Below are 21,962 nucleotides of genomic sequence, written 5' to 3'. Positions count from 1 at the left end.
GTCCCGTCATATTTGTGTCTAAATGATTTTTCGACATACAGTCACGGGACTTAGAATATGAATTTTTTTGAAACCAACTAGAAAGGAACAATTTTTTTCTTCGTGTTTTATTCTTTTTCTTTGTATCTATTAAAGATACAGGGTATAGTTTTTGACAGAAGGTCGTTAAAATTATTTGAAAGTATTTTACCGGGCCAATTTATGAGAAATCTTGTAGTGAAGGTGTATATTAGCCAGCATATCATAACAAGTTTTAGAGGTGTTCTTGCTGTGGAAACAACCTCACAAACAATATAAATTGAATTTATCGGTTCAATTTAGTTCTTTGGGAAACTGATGCGCTTAACTAACTCATTATGCTGCCTAAAATTGACAATTAACAGAATTAACCGAGTTACTTGGTCCGGCGTTGAGAAACGGTCATGTCTGTTTTCATTACGCATACACTAAAAAACCGTTGGATCCTTTACCAGGAAACTGGACAAAAATTTACGCAGAACACAACTGGTAATGAGACTCCTGGTTTGCAAAATATTTGCTGGAATGGCGCTTTTGTTGAATAAATTCGATCTTCAGCGCAAGATTATTCATAAAATTTTTAGCCGTTTTCTTACGCTTGACCAATCAACTCTGTTAATTCTGTTATTTGTCATTCTTAGGCAGCATTATGAGTAAGTCGAGCTCATCAGCTTCCCAAAAAAACTAATTTGAGCACCTAAATTCAATTTCCTGATATTGTTTGTGAAGTTGTTTCCACGGCAAGATCATCTCTAAAGCTAGTTATGATATGCTGGCTATCATAACTAGCAACAAGATTTCTCCAACAAGATTTCTCCAATTTTAGCCCGGTTAAGCCCTTTCAAATAATTTCATCGACCTTTTGTCAAATTTTGAACCCTGTATCTTGAATAGTTGCAGAGAAAAAGAATTTTCTCGTTCAACTCGAAAAATTCCAAACATCTGTCCTGTGACTGTAGTAGTATTGTATCGTGTCCCGGATCCTAAGGGGGGTCCTCACGTAAAGCAAAATCCTAGGAAAGGGGTCCTTAGTTTTTTGGAGGACCCCTATCCTAGGATTTTGTAAATCATCGCAAGTTCCCACCCCTAAAGTAAAAGACCCCCTCCTTAGGATCTTGTTTAGCTGAGCTCAACAACCGGGACGCGATACAATAATTCCTTCTAATTCCTTTTAAAGCGGTCCCTTTTCCCGCGATAATTAAAATTAATCGTCCTAATTCCTGAACTTTTCTTTTTCGTCCTAGTTTCATGTGGATATCATTTCCTGGCTTTGTTTCTTTCGTCAAAGATTTGTCATGCTATTAAAGTTTATTGAAAACGAGCCTAAGGATTTCACACATTTGTTTAAATTAACACTTGGTTTGCGTCAACTAGTTTATTTGCCTGAAGCTATTTATGTTAAAACAGTGATTGAGCTCAATACGAGTATTTTATTAGTTGTAAATTGGTAAAAACCAAAACATATACAAGTCGAAGTATAAAAAGGACGAACAGTAAAAATCATCTAAAAATATATGTTTCAGACTTTAATGTTTATTGTTTTGGTTTTCATTGCGCTGTTTTTTAGGTGGTCGTTCTTCTGAAGCTTCAGATAAAAAAATGGGTTATTTATAGGGGGACGTTCACGGACTCGGCTACTAGAAGCTTCTTCTTCTTCTTGCAGCTCTGTTTCTGAGTAGGGCCGCTGTAAAAATCCCTAATCTGGAAGTTGAAAATCGGGAGAACTGTTATCAGTTTCATTGTATGAGTTGGCCTTCATTGTACATTGTACAACCTTCATTGTACACTCTCATTGTTTTTCCAGTGAATAATGTGTACCTGAAGGTTTGGTGGACCAGTTCTCTCTGTGCACTCCGTTTAATTCCTTTGGCACTCAATTTTTGAGTGCCTTCTAAACAGAAGCAAAATTTTTATTTTTTTTCTACAACGCAGGGAATAGTTTCAATTCACTTCAGCAACTCAATTTATAAGGAACAAAATTTCATTCATTTTACCAAAAAAGAGCAGAAGACTCTAAATTATGATTAAAAAAAGGAAAAGAGAGGGAATATGTTGTCAGATAAATCAACGTTTAGGCAACATTAAGAGTTTTAAAAAAAAGCAAATTAAGTAAAATCCACAAATTTTTTCATCAATCTCATCACCTTAGAGTTAGTTCTGGAAGTCTGATTGATTAAATTTTGATTGGATATTTCCAGAATTTAGAAGATTCAGAAAAGTTGTGAAGTTTATGTGGTTTGACTTCATATAAAATTCGAGAATTTATTTTGTAGATTCTAAAAATCAGAAGATTCTAGAAGTTAATGAGTAATGACGTCAATTTCTCGGTTGGATATCTTTTACAACTTTTACTGTTCTATAAAGTTGAAAGTTTAATGACGTCATTTTCTATCGTGGAATTACTTTTTTTTTGCCTAAATAATTCAAAGGGCACCTTTATAACTCCGTCGAGAATCGTGTCAGATCCTTCGATCGGCTTTTTTTTCAAATAAATTTGATGATAGTTGAATATTTGTTATAAGAATCTTGTCAAAGTTAATTTTATTTCAGCTTATTCGTTATATACTATGTTATTTATCACTGTAATTTTTTTTAGAACTTGCTAATTATGATCCAATACTAAAACTAATGATATATAATTGAGCTGAAACTATTCATTGTTTCAGCCAAAGAAAATATAATTCAGCTTAGAAATCAGTTGCCTCTTTTTCTCCTCCTACCTCGCAAGATTACCAGTATATACAAGATATTTTGAGACCAGGAATTATAAGAGTAAGATCAGGATCGGTATTAGACTAAGAAGTTGCACGAATCTTTTACTTGTATGAGTTAACTATTTGAGAACGAGTCTCGAGCAGACCTACACTAATTTAGATTTAAACAAACTAGATTTAGAAAAAAAAACATGACGAAACAATCAATGATAATATTAGCTGATTTCCACGACTCAATAATTCTAATCAAGCCGAGCCAATACTTAAGACAACATCGGATCACAAAAAAGACGATAATCCAAATACGTGCATCACAGAGCAAAAAAGCGCACGTAAAATTGATTTCCTAAGCAATATCTTGGAATAATATGCAAATACTAATAATGTATTTTAAAAACAACAAAACGCTGAAAAAAAACTTAGCCTACCTTAAAACTTTAAATCAGAGGTAAATTTTTCCATAAGTTCAAGTAAAATTTGTAAATTCATTTAAAAAAACAAAATACAATCAAATATTAGTGTAAAAATTAATTGTTGATTGTTTGACGATACTTCCTCTTCTCGAGGATCATCCTTTCTTATTATTCTTTCGTAAAACAATCAAAAGTTCAAGTTCTAATGTAATCAAATATAAGATCATCAAGACCTTTCTTGGATCTTTAACCATTTTAATTTTATCTGAAATATGCAATCATCAAGGCTTCTCCTTGATTTTCAATTTCAATTCTTGATTTTTAATTTTAATCCTTAAATCTCCACTTGTAATTTCTAAATCAGATCATCAAAGCTTCTCCTTTTATCTTTAATCTGAAATCTTTTCATCAAATCTCTCGCGAAACCAGATTACCCAGGCTTCCCTTGGATCTCTCAAGTTTTTCCTTTCAAATTAAAACATACCCTTTAAATCAATTAACTATTGACCTAAAACACCGATTAACTCTCCAACATTTTCAAACGACGCAGGATTAACCGAATTTTTTGTAATATACTTATCATTTTAATTAAGCTTAACAGTGAAGAACTTCGGTTACTCATCTTTCACTTGAACGGTACTCCTATTTGACCGAGGATTATAAAAACACTTACAATTTTATGCTCTAAAATGGTATCATACGGTTTACTTGTGTTCTAATTATACCTGAACCTTGTGGATTGATTTACTATTCTGCAACCCTCGATCTCATATCGATCCCAATTCAAGGAAGATAAAGATATTTTAAATGCAGAAAACTCCACATACGTTTGAGAGCAGTAAAACATCCTTCTATCGAATTGGTATACTCTCTCCTCAAATTGTCTTTCCAGGACAAAACTACCCGAGGATTTAGGATAACCTCACAAAAACAGTAAGAACTAACGGTTTATGAAATAGCAATTATCACCTAGATAGTGCATCAATCATCCTGACACTTATGTCAAAAGCTGTTAACAAGCAATATTTTTACACAATTGCATAATTGAAGACTAAAGACAAGATCTTGCTCTCCTACACTTACACAAAAATTACGATATATTAGATCGAGAAAACATACAAAAAAGAAGGCTGCCTATTATCTCAAAACAAAAACATATCTAAAAAAATCGTTTTTCTAAGAACCGAAACACATTTTCAGAATCCGATACAACAACCATACAAAGTCTCGAATATCACCAAAATCAAACAAACGATCAAAATAAACAATTAATTGAACAACAATTTTTTACGATTCAGAAGCAACAATAGCATCATAAATGTAAAGTAAACGTCGAATAAAAAAATTATAACCGAAAACCAGTAGGAACATACACTTGGAATCAACCTATACGACATATTGAAAGTTACACATTTACAGTAATAGCTCTTAAAAATGATTAGATACGACGATATTTTCGTGGAAGGTTCTATCCTACCATTTGTCATAAATCTCACAAGTGACGAATTACGCTGACAAGTACAATTTGTCCCAACCTCATCTTATTTTTTTTTTCGAAAAGGCAACAGCCGAGGCCAACTGGAATTTCCAGAACTAAAATTAAAAATAGAGATACTAAACCATCACCTACCAAGCATATGTAACATTACTTCACAATATGTTAAATTCATCATCGAAATTCTATTACCAGATATCAATGAGGCACCATCACACAATACAAACACATGAAATTGGATTAAGTTACTCCTATTTGACCGAGGATTATAAAAACACTTACAATTCTATGCTCTAAAACGGTATCATACGGTTTACTTGTATTCTAATTATACCTGAACCTTGTGGATTGATTTACTATTCTGCAACCCTCGATCTCATATCGATCCCAATTCAAGGAAGATAAAGATATTTTAAATGCAGAAAACTCCACATACGTTTGAGAGCAGTAAAACATCCTTCTATCGAATTGGTATACTCTCTCCTCAACATGTCTTTCCAGGACAAAACTACCCGAGGATTTAGGATAACCTCAAAAAAAACAGTAAGAACTAACGGTTTATGAAATAGCAATTATCACCTAGATAGTGCATCAATCATCCTGACACTTACGTCAAAAGCTGTTAACAAGCAATATTTTTACACAATTGCATAATTGAAGACTAAAGATACGATCTTGCTCTCCTACACTTACACAAAAATTACGATATATTAGATCGAGAAAACATACAAAAAAGAAGGCTGCCTATTATCTCAAAACAAAAACATATCTAAAAAAAATTTTTTTTTTCTAAGAACCGAAAAACATTTTCAGAATCCGATACAACAACCATACAAAGTCTCAACCAATACAACCGATACAACAACCATACCAATAATATCGCAATTTCAACATGCATGCATACACAAGAAAACCTGAATAAAACCACCACACTAAACCAACAAGATATTTAAACACCATCGCACTTTACCAATGAAGAAATCTTTACAACAGTACCAGTAACAACACAACAAGTATCTCACCTATTCACCCAACAATGACAACACCACTTAATGAAAACAACACACCGTTCCCAAAAACAGCATTACAATCAACAGCTATACCAACTTTTTTTCCAAATACCCTCAACTGAAATATCAAACATACAGACCAATAGTCAAAAGACGACCAAAAGACGACCAAAAAAAACAAAGGTGAAAACCACTACGCAAACCATAACTATGATTTTTTTGCAAACATTAATTTAAGTCATCCTATAGCACATCCAATTCAGACAAATCAATCACAATCTCTTGAGCACAACTATGATCAGCAACGACCTAAACGTTCAAAACCACCGTCAGTCAGCTTTCTCGATAAACGAAAAACTCAAACAGATCACACTGAATTTTATCCATTTTTCAACAAAATAAACACTATCCAACTAACGGACATTTCAATAACAGAAATCTGTCTCACTTCTCAGAAGATGAAGATTATTTCCATCGGAATGAACAACAACAACAACATAATTCTAATCAAATAAAATACCAAAGGAACACTATTGATGAATCAGATAATATTTACCAATCAGATATTTCTGGACCATACTTGGACCAAACAAAAAAGTCATTCTCAAAAGACTAAATAACCTAGGAAATCAAATTCTTCACAACCAAATTATAATACGCAAACACAATATTATACAATGCATACTCAAGGTACCATCCAGAGTCATTGAGAAATAAAATACCATTGCCATATTATTTACAACATGAAGTTAGTCGAAACCAAGTTACAAATTTAAATCAATCACCCAACAAAGTAGAATTATTTCAAATGATGATAAATCCATACGTTTTGGGTGGATCATCTATCACATCAAACAAACAACTAATGGTTTTCTCATGTATAGGTGATTACTTTCAATTAAGTCATGGTGATTTTTTTCGGGAAAAAGTCTTTAAACTTGTTCACCGTCAATTCTGATTTTTCGCGGTTAAACTCGTGATTTTTTTTAAAGGTTGGTGAATTTTCATTGTTAAAAGGAAGTCAAACTCCACTATCAAACAACCAGCATCATTGTAATGGCCACGAAAAAGTGATCGACTTCTAATTTCGAAAATGGAAATTAATTATCAGATTTCCCAGTGAAATAAATGTTTTACCTATTGATCGAGTTTTCTCAAATCGGGTTACTTTTGACAAAACAAGGTCAATGATAAATAAATTGTTCTAAAAATTCAAAGAGGTTTAAGGCCGTCTATTTTTTTCTTCGAAATTCAAAAATTGAAGGTTCCAAGTTTCAGCTGGCCATAAGTTGAAAGTTCGAACTCTGTAATCGCTCAAATTTTTTTATGACAATAATTTCCTCTGGTATTTTTGGTTATCAAATCAATTGACGTCTAACCTTATGTTAGCTGGTTGAACGCTCGGAAGTTACTAAGCGCTTATTTTATACTATTGGCTGTTCTTCTTGTCTGTTTTGCGCGATTGAATTTTCGTATTTCCAAAAAATGGTTGATTGCATTTCCAAAAACTCAAAATGTTTCTCCGACTTAGTTATTTCCATCTCACTCACTATTTGCAAGCACGCAATGCTACGCTTTTGCTCTGTCGCAGATGATGCGAATCTCCGCTTCGCCTCTGTGTAAAATTTATTCAATTTTTAGAGCTCTTTTCTGCCGTGTGTGTTTGTTTGGGATATGCAGCTTGGCCTCAGTAACATTTTTTTTTGTTTCAGGCCTTACTACGCGAACCACAAAAACAGGACAACCACTTGGACGCGCCCTTCTCCCTTGCCACCCGGGTGGGAGGAGCAAGTGGACAGCAAAGGCAGAGTTTACTACGTGGACCACAATTCACGCACCACCACGTGGAAAAAGCCAACTGCGGACACTGTACGCAACTACGAGGCTTGGAGGGGCCAGGAGAACAGGCAATACTCCACGCAGCTGCACAAACTCAACAACAGGTTTTTATATTTTAACCTAGATTACCCTTTCAGGACCGCGTTCTAGCAACACAGGCTTATGTTTTCAAAGAAACTGAGTAATTGCTCAGCCTTCAAAAACAGTGTACTAAAAATTTTAATGTTTTACATGAAAAAAACTTCAGTTTTTCCTATGCCATATAATACCAGTTTCAAATGAGCGAGCAACTACTGAGCATTTTTGAGCCTGCAATTCGGAAATTAACTGTTCATAAAAACAGTTTGTGACCTTTTTTGTTTTTTCATTAACCCCTGGCCCAGCTCCCACCTTTCAGCCTCGGACCGTTTTTCCGTGGGGGAGAGATGTCATCCATTTTCCCGCAGCTGTTCCGACCTGGAAGAGGCGGTTGACACTGGGAACGCTCCAACCTTGACCGAAGTGGGATTCGAACCGACGACCTTTTTGTTCAATGGCTCAAGCAACACAGGCTCATGTTTTCAAAGGAACTGAGCAATTTGAAAGAATTGCTCAGCCTCGAAAAAAAGTGTACTAAAATTTTAAAGTTCATTAAATAGTTTACTCACTTAAAACGCTAGCTAGACTAACTAAGATGAAAAATTATGAAATGATAAAACTGTATTTAAGTTTTCTATAAAGAAGGAGTGCGTATGCTGCAAGGTCAAGGTTAGATATACCAACAAAGTGATTAATATAAAAGACATCACAACAGTTCCCTCGCTAGGAAAAATTCAAATTAATTATTTTATAAATTACTACACATAGCCTTTCGCCAAACAACTGGAGAAAGAAAGAAAAATTAAATTAAGAAGTCACAACTAAATAGCAATTAGGTCAAGTTAACGATTGCGATTACGGTAAAAACAGCAATAGTAAATTAAAAATCTATATCTGATATGTCCAAAGGATATATCGGTGGGTTACTTAACAAATAGTCAACGAAAGTTGTAACATATGATACGCTAGATTAATGAAAGGCATGGGGTTATGTCTCGAGTCAATGGTAAATCACTTTTCCAACGGAGATTACGAAATTAAATCAATAACTCTAAGTAAGTTCATAAAAAGTTTGAATCAAGTTTTCAAAATGAAAGTTCTCTCGCTATTTTTTTGTCTCTAGTCTCTAATGAACTCCTCTACTTGTGACAGTGGTTGGCTCTCACTAATTGACTTCGATCTCGTTTCCCGATTTTATCTTAGTAAGAGGTATTAACAATTCCTCCTCGTCAGGTACTGATTGTTGCAGAGGGGTGTCGTGGATATTCATTGAATTTTTTTGTGAACCAATGTGTGAATCCGCAGTCTCGGCCACTGTCAGTTGAGGGTCTCCGCTGGATGAATCGGAAATTGTCTCGATTGTTCCGGCTACTAAGGTATGGTGTGGTGTCTTTCCGCTTCAATGGCAAGTCTCAGGCACGCTGGATTCGAGTAACACTGGGTTTGACCAGGATCACTGTGGTTTCGCTGTATCTATAAAATCTAATATATATATCCGGTTACCATAAAATTTTGGAGGACCGAAATTCCCACTTCCAACGTGAAGTATCAAAGTAGGCACCTGGGATGTCACTTTAGATTTCGTACACAGGGAAATCTGAATCGCTCTCCCTTAGCAATTCCACTGTGGAGACATCTCGGGTTTCGGAATTAGTCTATCTTCGAGGGCTGTTCCGGACGTGCTTTGAATGTTCTATGCAGTCGATGGGGCCGGTACTATTGAGATGGGCAATCAGGAATAGTGTTGTGCAGTGTTACTCTTTCTTCTTCACGTAAGTCTTAAACCCTTCAATATTAGGGTTTGAGTTTTTATACCTTAGATTGTTTCCCTCTTGCTGTCTAGTATGTTCCATGTTAATAAAATGTTCTCTACCAACCTTTTACGAGGAAATCCTCCAATAGTCCACTCCCACTCGCACGAATCCTAAGGATGAAAAGGTAAGAAAAAAGATTCATCTTCCCCTAAATAACCTGTAGGTGAGGTCTTGGTCTTCCGTTTAGATTGTGTTCTAGTTTTCTGCTTGGGCCGTCTTCCCTCTTTGTCTGGTTTGATCATCGGGTTTTTCTCGTATAGGATGTTGTGTTTGGTGAAGAAGACGGGGGTTTTGGTCCAGGTTTCCTCCTTCGGAATAAGTGAGCGCCTGCTGGGAAAATTTTGTTAAAACAAGGTTATGTAGTTTCCTTTAAACTTCAGGAGTTTCTGTCCGTCGGGTTTTAGCCAGGCGATGTCGGATTTTCTTAAGATTTTGCTAGTCTGACTGTAGATTCGGATGCACTAATTTTCGCGGTAATATGGTTCTCCGTTTTTGTTCGGTCAGTAACTTTTCGAAAAGTTTACCTTTCTTTGCGGGGCCTGTCAAAGCATGTCTCTGAATTTTGGATAGTGGCTTCTTTGTTGGCGAGGAAATAGGATCCGATTCGTAGCCCTTTTCCGACGGATCTTTGTTCCTTTTGTCTATCAGTGAATCCAGATATCCGTCTTCGATATTAACGTCCCCCCCCCCCACCCACCCCATTCTTCACTCGAGCATCCGATAGAACCGACTTTCTTTGATATAAACAATGTTTTGGAACTTTATCCACTAATGTTTTCGCAAAGTATTCGGTTTTCTGTTGTAGTGTTTCTCGAAGGGAGTGCAGTTGATTGACTCGTGTTGCGTAGGTTTCAAATAATTTTCGACAAGGCTTCGTTTAGAGATGCTTTTGGAGTTTCTGATGACATTGTTGGTAATTTTGTTTTTTGACTGTGTGAACTAATTTTTCGACTAATCCATTAGATCTATGATCGCCCACTGTACAAAATTTTATATCGATTTTGTTTGAGTCGCAAACTGTTTTGAGTTCTTGACTTATAAAGCATGTGGCGTAGTCAACTCTGATGTTTTTCGGAATGCCATGTAAATGAATGTAATCTTGGAGAAATTGAACAATAGGTTTAGCTGAAGTGGACGAGGTAGTTTTAGCTGCAGAGAATTTAGAAAATCTGTCTATACAAAGTGTAAAATGTATTTTTGGGAGCCCCAGTTAATATCCAGCGGACACTGACGGAAGTAAGTGTAAAGGAACCCTTCTCCCCTTTAGTTGTATTGGTTTTAGGGGACTTCGGAAATGTGTAATTTTTGATTGGGTTTTTTTTTCTCGATCTTTTCGAATAAAATCTTGATTTTTTGTGCGATATATTCATCTTGGTTAACATTTGTCTTGATTGTTTACCGGTAAGTTTGACTGACTCTTTCTTGATGACGGATCCGATTTCAGATACGGGAAAGCCTTCTGTGTAACTTCTATGCCCATCTTCGGAACATTGTCGTTTCCTAATAATTTATTTATATCACGTTCTCCCGTTATAAAAATTGTGGCTTTCGTTGGATCTTATTGGAGGTTCTATCTCTCCAATTATTTTTATTGCGTCGTCTGTAAAGCCGCTGTAGAGGTCATCTGTTGCTTGTTCAACTGAGAGTTTTTTTAGGTACGGGTCTATTTATTTCAATTCGTGGCATTTTTAGCAAAATAACTGTGCTGGCTGAGTCGACATGGATATTCATGTGCACTAGGTTCTCCTTTCCTAAGACAATGTTCAACAATTTCCTCGATTCTTTTCAGTTTGAATCAAAAATCGTGGTTACATTTAAAATTGAGTAGTCGTTCATGTCTCTAAGTCGAGCTTCTCTCCATGCTTTGATTAAGCCACAAAAACCCCTCTGACTACTTACAGAGTTATCTGCAGATTGCTGAATTGGAGGCTGTACATCATTAATTGCACAATTATAATTGTCGACAATATTCACATTTTTTCAAGATTTACAAGTTTTCGTAAAATGGCCCTTGAAGTTACAAGCTGTACAATGTGCATCTTTAACCGGACATACTGCGATGTGTCTTTTCGTAAACTTGCGGCCGCATTTCAGACAAGAGTTTTCCTTTTCTATGTGTAGGGCTGGTTCTCTCTTTGTATTTGAAAACCGATGTAAGTTTGAATGAAAAGTCTGGGTCTTTGTGGTGTTGGTCATTTTGAGATGGTTAGCTATCCCTTTCTCCTCTACGAGCGCCAATTTTGATGCGCCATGAAGTGCGAGTGTTTTGGTTTACATTTTCCTCTGGAGATCAAAATTTCTCATTGTTGATGAATTTATCCCGAATCCACTCTTCTCCGCTGGATATATCACACTTTTTGGCCATTTCCGTAAGTGCTCCCCATATTTTTTCCAGTCTTTTCCGTATTCATTGTCTTTTATCCAACAGCTTGTGCTGTTCAAAAGAGATGTTCGCCTTTTTGATAAAAACAAGGTTAAAATAACCCCAAACCTCCTGAAATTTAATCCGAAGTATTTTCACTTTACTGAGTTTCGGTGCAAAGATTCTTTTGCCTTCGGTTCCTAAGGCCAGGAACAGCATGGACCTGATTTACTTTTCCGCTTCTTCTTGTCTCATATCGCCAAATATTTTTAGCTTCGCTTTGATTTCTGCTTTTTCTTCATCTTCGTATCTTCTTTTTTCTTCGAGATTCCTGGCTAGTCTTGCTGCTTTGTCCTGAGCGTTTTCTGATTCTGGGGTTTCTTCGAATATAGCTGAAGTTGCTGTTTTTCGATCCGAAGGATTGATAAGGTTGTCTATATCTATTCCATGTTTTCTGTTGCTATCAATACGAATTGAGTTATGTCACTCCAGTCTTCCCAGCAGATGGGGGGGGAGCGAACGTGTGTTTTTGCCAGAATGGAGGTACTCCCCTCATGCCAGATTCGTTAGATGACTGCGCCATATTAAAACGTTAAAATAGATTACCCACTAAAACGCTAACCAGACTACTTAAGATAAAAAGAAAACGAAATGATAAAACTGTTTTAAGCGTTCATTCATTGTTCGTATTTTATAGAACACTTAAAACAGTTATATCATTTCGTTTTCTTTTTATCTTAAGTAGTCTGGTTAGCGTTTTAGTGGGTAATCTATTTAAACGTTTTAATATGGCGCAGTCATCTAACGAATCTGGCATGAGGGGAGTACCTCCATTCTGGCAAAAACACACGTTCGCTCCCCCCCCCCCCCATCTGCTGGGAAGACTGGAGTACCGTTCATTCATTGTTCGTATTTTATAGAACAGTTTCTTTCCGCAGGAGTGCGTCTGCTTCAATGTCATGGTCAGATAAACCAAACAAAGTAATTAATACAAAAGAGACCACAACATTATTTTACATAGAAAAAACTTCAGTTTTACGTATTCAACCTCATCAATTTGCCTGTTGCTTATAAATGAGGAAAATCAAAAAGACGAAATTTACAAGTTTTCCCAAATTTTTCTAAATTGTAATAGATTGAAGTGAATGTCAAATAAATGTGTCGCGATGATTTGTTTGCCGTTTTTTTCTTTTTTTCCAGTGTTTATGAGTCCATGAAGGTGGCCGCAATGATTTTTTTAAATTTTTTTTTTTTCAGGAAAATTCTTGATTCAGGCTCGAGCATTTTTTGTTGTCGAATCAATTGACGTCTAACCTTATGTTAATGGCTTGTTAAACGCTCTTAAATTACTAAAAGCTTGGTTTATGATATTGGCTGTTTTTTTAATTGATACTTTGTTGAGTTTTGTAGATTGTTTTGGTTTCACAAAAAACCCAAAACAAAAATCCACCACTAGTACCTGATTGTGCTAGATATTTGTAAATCTACAAAACTAAAACGCATCCATATCATACCCTCAAGCAAAGACGTGAACCTCTATGCATTCGCATCAGCATTGCGCCCTTTATGTGCAACCGCCAATGCTCAATTAATTTTGCTAACAGAAACAAAAATTATACAAAGCTCTGACAAATTTTAATTTGAACTATTACCAAAAAACTAATCAAAAATTTCAAAATGTTAGCAACCATGTTTTTGCTATAACCTGGCATGTAATGTGACTGCTTTTAGTATAGGTGAAACAGAAAATCAAAAATTTTGAATGAAAAAAAAAACATTGTTCAAAAAAAAGAATGCATCATAAAAATTTTTTTCTTCTCAGTTAATGACATAATTAAAAATAGGCTGATTTAATATTCAAGTGTAGAAATACGACTACAGCTGCTCTCTCTACCGGTCGCAGAGGGACAGAGCGAGCATCCTACCTTGATCCAGGATAACGGATAGTTGTTTCAAACTTTGTAGAAAAATTTTTTTTTCACTAAAGACAGTTTTGAGTTTCTCATGAAGCTTTAGACTTTGGCAGTTTTGGCAATAATTTCCTTTGGCAGTTTTTGTTGTCGGATCAATTGACGTCTAGCCACACGTTGTTGTCTTGTTGAACGCTCGGAAATTACTAAAAGCTTGGTTAATGATATTGGCAGTTTTTTTATTGATACTTCTTTGTTGAGTTTTGTAGATTGACAAATATCTAGTAATTTTGAAATAATATTTACCTTATATGCTATTTCTTGTGTTTGATGTCTTGTTGCGTTTGTTCCACAACACCGAGTAATCCTAGCGGAATTTTTCTCAAAAGTGTTATTGTCCTCCGAAAAGTCAATTTTTTGAAATTGTGACCGTTTTTGAACCTCTTGGCTTTTCTGGAAAACGAACCTCCCAAATTTGATATTTTCGTTTCAAACAAAAAAAGGATTGAAAGACGCTCCCTTGTAACTGGTAACGTCCATTTTCTTTTTCAAAAATATGTGGTACTCTGAAAAAAAAAACATGTTTTCAGCTTTATTATTTTTCACTTCAGATTCTTTTTCGGCTTGACGAGGGTTGATAAATTTTTTAGCCTATGTTGCGGCTCCGTCATTACTTCTCATTGTTTGCTAAGGCTGTTTTTGAGCCTAATCCGATGCAAAGGTATGAAATTTTTGTAGTTAAGATTTTAGTTTCCCAGCTTAATCACATTTCCAGCTTAATTTTTCAAAAAATGACTTCTTTTCTTTCTACTCAACTTCTTTCAATGCAATGTTTTACTTGTATCGAAAATATTGCGAAGCTCCGATCCGCCCCTGTTTTGAAAACCCGACCCTAAACGCGTGCTTATCGAAAACCAGGAGATCATCTCTAAGGATGATTATGTCAGAGGAAGAAACGAAGCCACGCATCAGAAGTACAGAAGTTTCTCAACGAAAAACTAAGCTACTTGGCAGAATACTGCCACCTGTATACGCAAGCGAAGGTAAACTTGAGCGGAATACCAGACGTACACTTGTACGGTTTCGATCCGGATACTCGACTCATTTAAACAGTTACCGTCACAGACTGAACAACAATGTACCCGGCGTCTGCCAATTACATTGCCGGGTGTACCGTACCTCCCTTACTTCAAGAGCTTACATCGAGAATCCCGAAAAAGCTGCCAATCAGCTGCAGCTTAACCTCATAACCTCAAATAATGTGAGTTTTTCTCGGTTTTTCCCTCTAACTAAAAACTGACGGCTTAAATCGGGCGTGGAGTATCACTCAGTTCGCCGGGCGCCGAAAAACCTGGCTCCCTAGAATAGGCATGTTTCGCTGTACACAGACCTCCCTCTTGAATGTGCTATACAGAGAGGTGTCAACATCAGCATGAAGTTGCTGTTACTGGAACAGGTGGTTACGTTCTATTTGTTTTGTCGCTAGAGACCTTGGGGAAACTGCAGACATAGATTTGAGGAGACGAACAAATCAACCAAAGGCTTACGATTTCTCTATTTTTCTAATTTTGACATAAAATCGATCTCTGTAATTAAATCAGAAGTTCAGAGGAGAGATCACGGTAGCTACAGCAACGCAAAATAAAAAGACCAGGTTGCGGGAAAATTCCAGTACCCAGCCGAGTTTCGTATTGTTTAATTATAAAAACGAGTGAAAGGTTTATCACCTACATAAGCGGCTAATCACTTACTTATGTAGAGAAACAAATAAGGTTTTGACTAGTGACAATCTGAGATATTGAAAATTTTGTTTCATCCTACTTCAGTGAAACCTATTCTAATTAATATCAAACAAGTTACTGAAGGTTCAGCTACGCTTCTAGTGACATTAGGTTCCCCGCTCAAAAAACGTAAATGACTTATAGATTTAAAGGTGTACTTCAGTTTATAGAATTCACAGCGGAATAAGAACAACACCAATGAAGAGCGTGTCGATCTTAGAAGATTCTTGATTTTCTTAGAGCCTAAACGTGATTTTTTTCGAAGTTCGAAAGTTGACAACTGTTTAAGAAAAAGAAGCCATTTTGTTTGGTTTTGCTGAGTTCTTTGGCATTTATTCAAATGTCTTTTGGCCGTGTTAATCATTCTGAAGTAATAGAAAGTGCCATTATGTCGAATAGACCGTTTTTTTCTTGGAGTTTTAGCACATAATTTGTTATGTTAACTTATACGATGCTATGCTACGCACCCTGGGTTAACAACTACTAATATAGCTGTCATGTGAATTTGTTGAAATGCTAAATTACTGATTAGGTATGCAGTGAATGGGGAATTGGATGGTGACGAAGACTTGTCATCATCAGAAGTGACGGTGGTTGCAGCGAAGGGTGAACCTTGTGGCAGAGGGTTCTCCGTTAATTTAGCTGGAAATGGACCTGAAGATGGACTGGGTCCATTACCCAGAGGTCAGAGAATTACATTAATAATTTTCACAGTATGTTATCAACAGATCGAATTGTGAAACAAAATGAAATTGATACGATATGTTCAGGAAAGTTAGGGTTACCTGGTCTCCATATATTTTTCAGTCTCCATTTATTTAAGTGTTTATTGTCTTGGGCCTCAGTTTTTACACTTGCAAGGGCAATTCTATTGTAATCTGGTATTAGACGTTTCCGTATTAGATGAACAACAGCTATGTATTGCATTTAGAAATTTTGTGACGTAAATAAAGACCCGCAGGATCAAGTTGAACAAATTTCGAGATGCAATATAAGCTGTTGCTTATCGGGCATAAAGCAAATAAAAAAAAACGAACAAATCACTCACATTTGAAAAGTTTTTTCACGCCACCATGTAACTTTTTTTCTATTTTGGTGGTTTGATTGATCAAATAAAGTACAAAAACATATTGCCGGCTAGTGTTTTTATTTTTCAAATACAGCACGAAAATAAGTCGAATATAAATTGTGTTTTTATCTCGTACTAAATTTCTCCATCGAATCTGTAATAAATTGCGTTTGCGACCTAAGGTATGGTGTTCAAGTGCCGGTCGAACCTTGTTTTTTTTCAGTATGTTTGAAATTGAACTGCTGTACTTTCGTTAGTCTGCTTTAGTTTCGGCGGCATAGTTTTCGGAAGTTTCTTTGCCTCTGTGTATACTAAGTATTGATTGGTGTCCTGAAGCAAAAGTTATAATTTGTTGTTTTTGTTTTGATTGTATAAATTTTACTTCTCAAGGTGTTTTTTCCGAAGCATTTTTTTCTGAGCATGGCTCGTAACTCTTTTAGAAGACATTTTTGTGCATATCGAAACAAAGCCACATACAGAAATATAAGAGTCTAGCTTTTTGTCAGATGATTTACGGGAGATACCGCTTGAGATGAGCAATTGGAATCCGCCAGCCTGTTTTACCCTTGCGACGAGCAAGCGTGTTGCGATGAGCAAGCGCTCGGGTACTGGACTACCGTATTTACTGTTGAAGCCTAAAAAAGACATCTCAGTTTTCTACTTGAACTAAATCTACGATTGAACTGATTTACTTATTTAAAACCGCATTTAACAAAAATCAATTGACTTCTATCTATAACTCATGAAATAATTCACACTCTTTGCGAATCACTAGTTTTATTCAGTCGGATTGGTGATTTTTCGTTTCCCAACTTTTGCTGCACAACATTTTTGGTGCAACGCGACTCACTAACGAACCAAAGATTAGAAACAAAGAGGAAAGTTAAAAATGTCATCACCTGCTAGTGACATGAGCAACGTGACGCTCACTCTTCCTGCTTTGAAGCGATCAAGAAGTGCTAACATCGGTGTCATTACCCGATCGGAAAATGCCGTCTCAGCAATCCTCAACAAAGAGGCATCTGCTCTAACCTACAAGGAAATTGGAACTCTCAAGGCCAATCTCACGATGTGCGAACGAAAGAAAAAGGAACTGGAAGAGCTTAATCAGCAAATTTCAAATGTTCTAAACGATGAGGAAGATGCACTTGAAGTTGAATTGGAAGAAGCTGAGAAAATCTACCTTCAAGTAGATTGTTTGATGGAAATGATCACAACTATGTTAGATGACCGAGGAAAACATTCAACTGAATCGGTCAAAGATGACGACAGCGCAAGCGGAACAGGATCCTACAAATCCACTTCCCAAAGTGGTGCTGGCCGAAACCAAGATACTTGCCTGAAGTTGCCGAAACTGAATTCGCCAACATTTAGCGGAAGGTATGATCAATGGCTACCTTTCTTAGCGATGCATTTGAGTGAACTGCTCCATCAAAGGAATCTGTCTGATGTTCAGAAACTGCAATACCTAAAGGGTGCCCTCAAGGATGAACCGTTTCGTTCACTTGCCTACTACAAACGCGAATTACTCAGTCGCAAGGGAACTTCTAAAGGATCGATATGCTGATGTCAAGATGATCTCACACGCTCACTTGGAAGCAATTTTTGAATTCACTCCCATGAAGCATGAGTCATCCGCTGCAATACGTAGCTTGATTAACATGTACACGGAAAACACGATGGCACTGACAGGACTTGGACTAAAATTTGATCAATGCGATTTGATCTGGGTTCATGTTTTGGCCAAGAAATTAGATCCTGAAACTAGAAGACAATGGGAACTTTCCTGCGCGGGAAGTGACGTGCCAAAAATCAAACAGATGAAGAAGTTCTTGGAGGAACGATCTCGCGCCCTAGAAGCTACGAAGGACCTCCAGTTACCTTCAATTCATAGAAAAAATCATCAAGGAAATTCAGACCAATCTGGAAACTCTAGGAAAGATGACAAGGTACAGACATACCACACGAACTCTGCCAAGACGATCATCTGACCATGCTGCAGTGGTGATCACCGCGTGTATCAATGCACAAAGTTTCAGGAAATGTCTATTTCCAATAGAAGACAAGCCAAATCAAAGCGATTATGCTTCAATTGCCTGTCCCTTGGACACCAAAATCATGAGTGCAAGTCGAAGTCAACGTGCCAAACCTGTCGAAAGGGTCATCACCCGTTACTTCACATCCATACAGACCCAAACAAGCAACCGGGACCTGAAAATAAGTTTGCGGTTTACGGGGGTACTACCGGTGCCACTACCATACTGGGAACTGTACTAATTGAGGTGAAAACTGCAAATGGCGGTTATCACAATTGTCGAGCCTTACTGGACAGCGGATCTGAATGCAGTTTCGTTACAACCAGCTCTGCTAACCGACTCAAGCTACCAATCAAGAAATTGACTCTTCAACTAACTCAAGTTGGCGGAGGAGCAAAAACTGTGAAATCTGGTTCTGTCAATCTGGAAACGAAGGATTCTCAGAATCAATCTCTACATATTGAAGCCTTCACTCTTCAAAAACTTTCTGGCTACCTGCCAGAGAACGGGCGAATATACCGAACAGTTTGGATATCACACGTCTTAAGCTCTCGGACCCAGACTTTGATAAACCAAAGGAAATCGATATAATCCTAGGCTGTGATGTCTACAACGACATTGTTGGCTGCGAAAAGATTAAGCTTACAGACAAGCTTTATGCACGTGACACTCTATTTGGTTGAATGATTAGCGGCAGAACACCCGGTCCTCCAACAACCTACTTCAAGTCATTTCATGTGTCTATTGACGATAGTCTAAGGAAATTTTGGGAATTTGAAGAAATTCCTGATTTCAAAAAGACAACAACAGAAGAAGATCGATATGAATCTCACTTTAAGGAAACAACCATACTACAAAATGGACGATTCACCGTGCAGCTGCCTTTCAAGCCCAATAGTCAACTTGGCGACAGTTTAGCACAAGCAAAACGCAGATTCAATTATCTCGAGCGAAGACTGGAACAGAATCCAGAACTAAAAGATCGCTATACCGCATTCATAGACGAATTTCTCGATATGGGGCATATGGAGTACAACTTGCCTGGAGAAATCGACAAGGCAGTTGATAGCGTATGTTATCTGCCACATCACTGCGTTTTCAAGGAAGATTCTACTACCACAAAGCTACGTGTAGTTTTCGACGGATCTGCAAGAACATCAACCGGACAATCACTCAACGACACTTTGATGGTTGGTCCCACGGTACAAAACGACCTCTACTCGATAATCATGCGCTTCAGGTTCTACCCAATTGCTTTATCAGCAGATATCGCAAAAATGTACCGACAAGTTGCTCTAGAGCACAAATCGAAGGATTTCCATCGCATACTTTGGAGATCAAATAAATCGGATGAAATCAAGCATCTCAGGATGACACGTGTTACATATGGAATAGCTTCGTCAGCTTTTCACTCAACAAGATGCCTCAATGAAGTAGCAGATCAATCTAAGAACCCAATGATCAAAGAAAGTCTCAAAAATTGTTTCTATGTAGACGACTTTCTTGGTGGCGCTAATGATAAGCATGAAGCAGAAAGACTCATCTCTGATTTATGCGAAGAGCTGAACTCTCATGAATTCCCTCTACGAAAATGGACTTCAAGCAATGCTAAAATAATTGAAGGATTGCCAGAACATCTCTGCGAAAAATCGGATGTGCTGGAATTTTTCTCTGACGAATACAAAATCAAGGCGCTAGGAGTCAGTTGGAAGCCCAATAAGGACATCTTTTGTTTTTCAACTGCCTTACCAGAGCTGAAACTGCTTACAAAGAGGACTCTTCTGTCCACAATTTCAAAATTGTTTGATCCGATGGGATGTCTCATGCAACAGCTATGGGTCCAAGGTTTTGATTGGGATTCTGAAGTCGATCAGAAAACCAAGGAAAACTGGTATGAGCTCACCGGAACATTGCCTCAACTACTGGAACTACAGATACCAAGATCTATGAGCTCACATCCAATAAAGGAGGTTCAACTTCACGTATTCTGTGATGCTTCCGAAAAAGCATATGCAGCCGCAATCTATGCAAGAATTACCAATGATGATGGCAAAACTTTTGCTTTTCTACTGACCTCCAAAACAAAGGTTGCTCCGGTCAAAGCAATCTCTGTTCCCAAATTAGAGCTCTGCGGTGCAAGTTTAGCTACCAAACTTCTTAAATCAGCTCATTCAATTTTGAGGAAAACAAATCTCGAGATAACTTCACACGCCTGGACTGATTCAACAATTGTCTTGACTGATTCAACAATTGGCTTAAACGAAGTTTGCTTTTTTTATGTTGGTTAACATTTTTACCTTTTCGTTTTGTGGAAATTTCACATTTTTTTTCTCGTTATTTCGACATAATAAGTTTGACGAGTTTTTTAACGACTTGGTAGCATTTTATTGCATTGTTTGATGGGCAAAACGTTTTTTGTGTGCGTGTATGTGTCCTAAGGGGAAGGGGACTTATGTTTATTTTTGTTTAAATTTGAGCATCGAATTTTTATAACTTTTTTTTCTGCATGAAGCGTTTCTGCTCAGTGAGTTGGTATGTATCTCTAGACTTTTGGTTGCACTAGATGAGTTCAAGCCCGAGGTAGCTTTCTCATAGAGTAATTTCAGATAGGGTACACCGTCTGCTCGTCACGCTATCTTATTTTCGGCCGGATAGGTTCGTGCAACTTCTTAGTCTAATACCGATCTTAATCTTACTCTTATATCTCTTAGTCTCAATAGATCTAGATTATACTGGTTTGTTACGAGTCGGTCTCTTGGAAAAAGCAACTAAGTTGTAAGTTAAATTCAGAATGCTCTGGTGCTGAAATTACAAGTAATTTCAGCACTTACAAATAAATTAGTTGTTAGTTAGATGGATTATGATTGGTTAGTCTTTAATATTTTATAGGGATAAAATATCTAATTTAGAACCGATAATAATATATAGTTTGGATCAGGTTTCACCCATCTGGGGTTTACAGAGTTTTTGTTTCTTTGACTTCTTTCTGTAATGGAGGATTGATGATTGATCGTTCGTATTTCGCGAGCATCATTTCTATTCCATTTATGGAGGAGAAAGCTCCACGAAACTGGAATTGTAGATTTCATTTTATCATTCAACGATGACTGAGACCGTCAACAAAATCAATCTGATTTCAAGATGGTTTGTTATGATCGTCTGTTCTTGATCGGTGTGGAGAACTATGTTTCGATCTGAATTGGGAATGGCGTGAAACTCGAGTTTGGAGGGAATGCCCTGTAACTCGGATCTGTACGTATACTTGAACATCGAGGTGGTCATTGGTCTGTTTCAATGAAGTCCTTTGCTTCGGAGTCAAGTCGTACTTCAAATCCTTTGAGTTGTTGTTGTGAGCGGCATATCGGTTGTGTTCAGTGGGTTGTGTGTGATGAGGTCGTCTTCATTAGAAGTTGCTGTGACACC

At 37.0% G+C, this 21,962-nt stretch overlaps 1 protein-coding gene across 1 annotated transcript in view; it reads left to right on the top strand.

Moving 5' to 3' along the window:
• Positions 1–21,962, top strand: part of LOC134845309 (NEDD4-like E3 ubiquitin-protein ligase WWP1) — a 43,450-nt gene that overhangs the window by 10,798 nt on the left and 10,690 nt on the right. The window contains exons 4-5 of the mRNA XM_063862286.1: positions 7,363–7,593; positions 15,967–16,118. Coding sequence (XP_063718356.1) covers positions 7,363–7,593; positions 15,967–16,118 — 383 coding nt within the window. The remainder of the gene's footprint in view (positions 1–7,362; positions 7,594–15,966; positions 16,119–21,962) is intronic.

Source organism: Symsagittifera roscoffensis, chromosome 1, assembly GCF_963678635.1.
Source record: "Symsagittifera roscoffensis chromosome 1, txSymRosc1.1, whole genome shotgun sequence".
Classification (NCBI taxonomy): domain Eukaryota; kingdom Metazoa; phylum Xenacoelomorpha; order Acoela; family Convolutidae; genus Symsagittifera; species Symsagittifera roscoffensis.
This window is presented reverse-complemented; position numbering and strand designations above follow the sequence as displayed.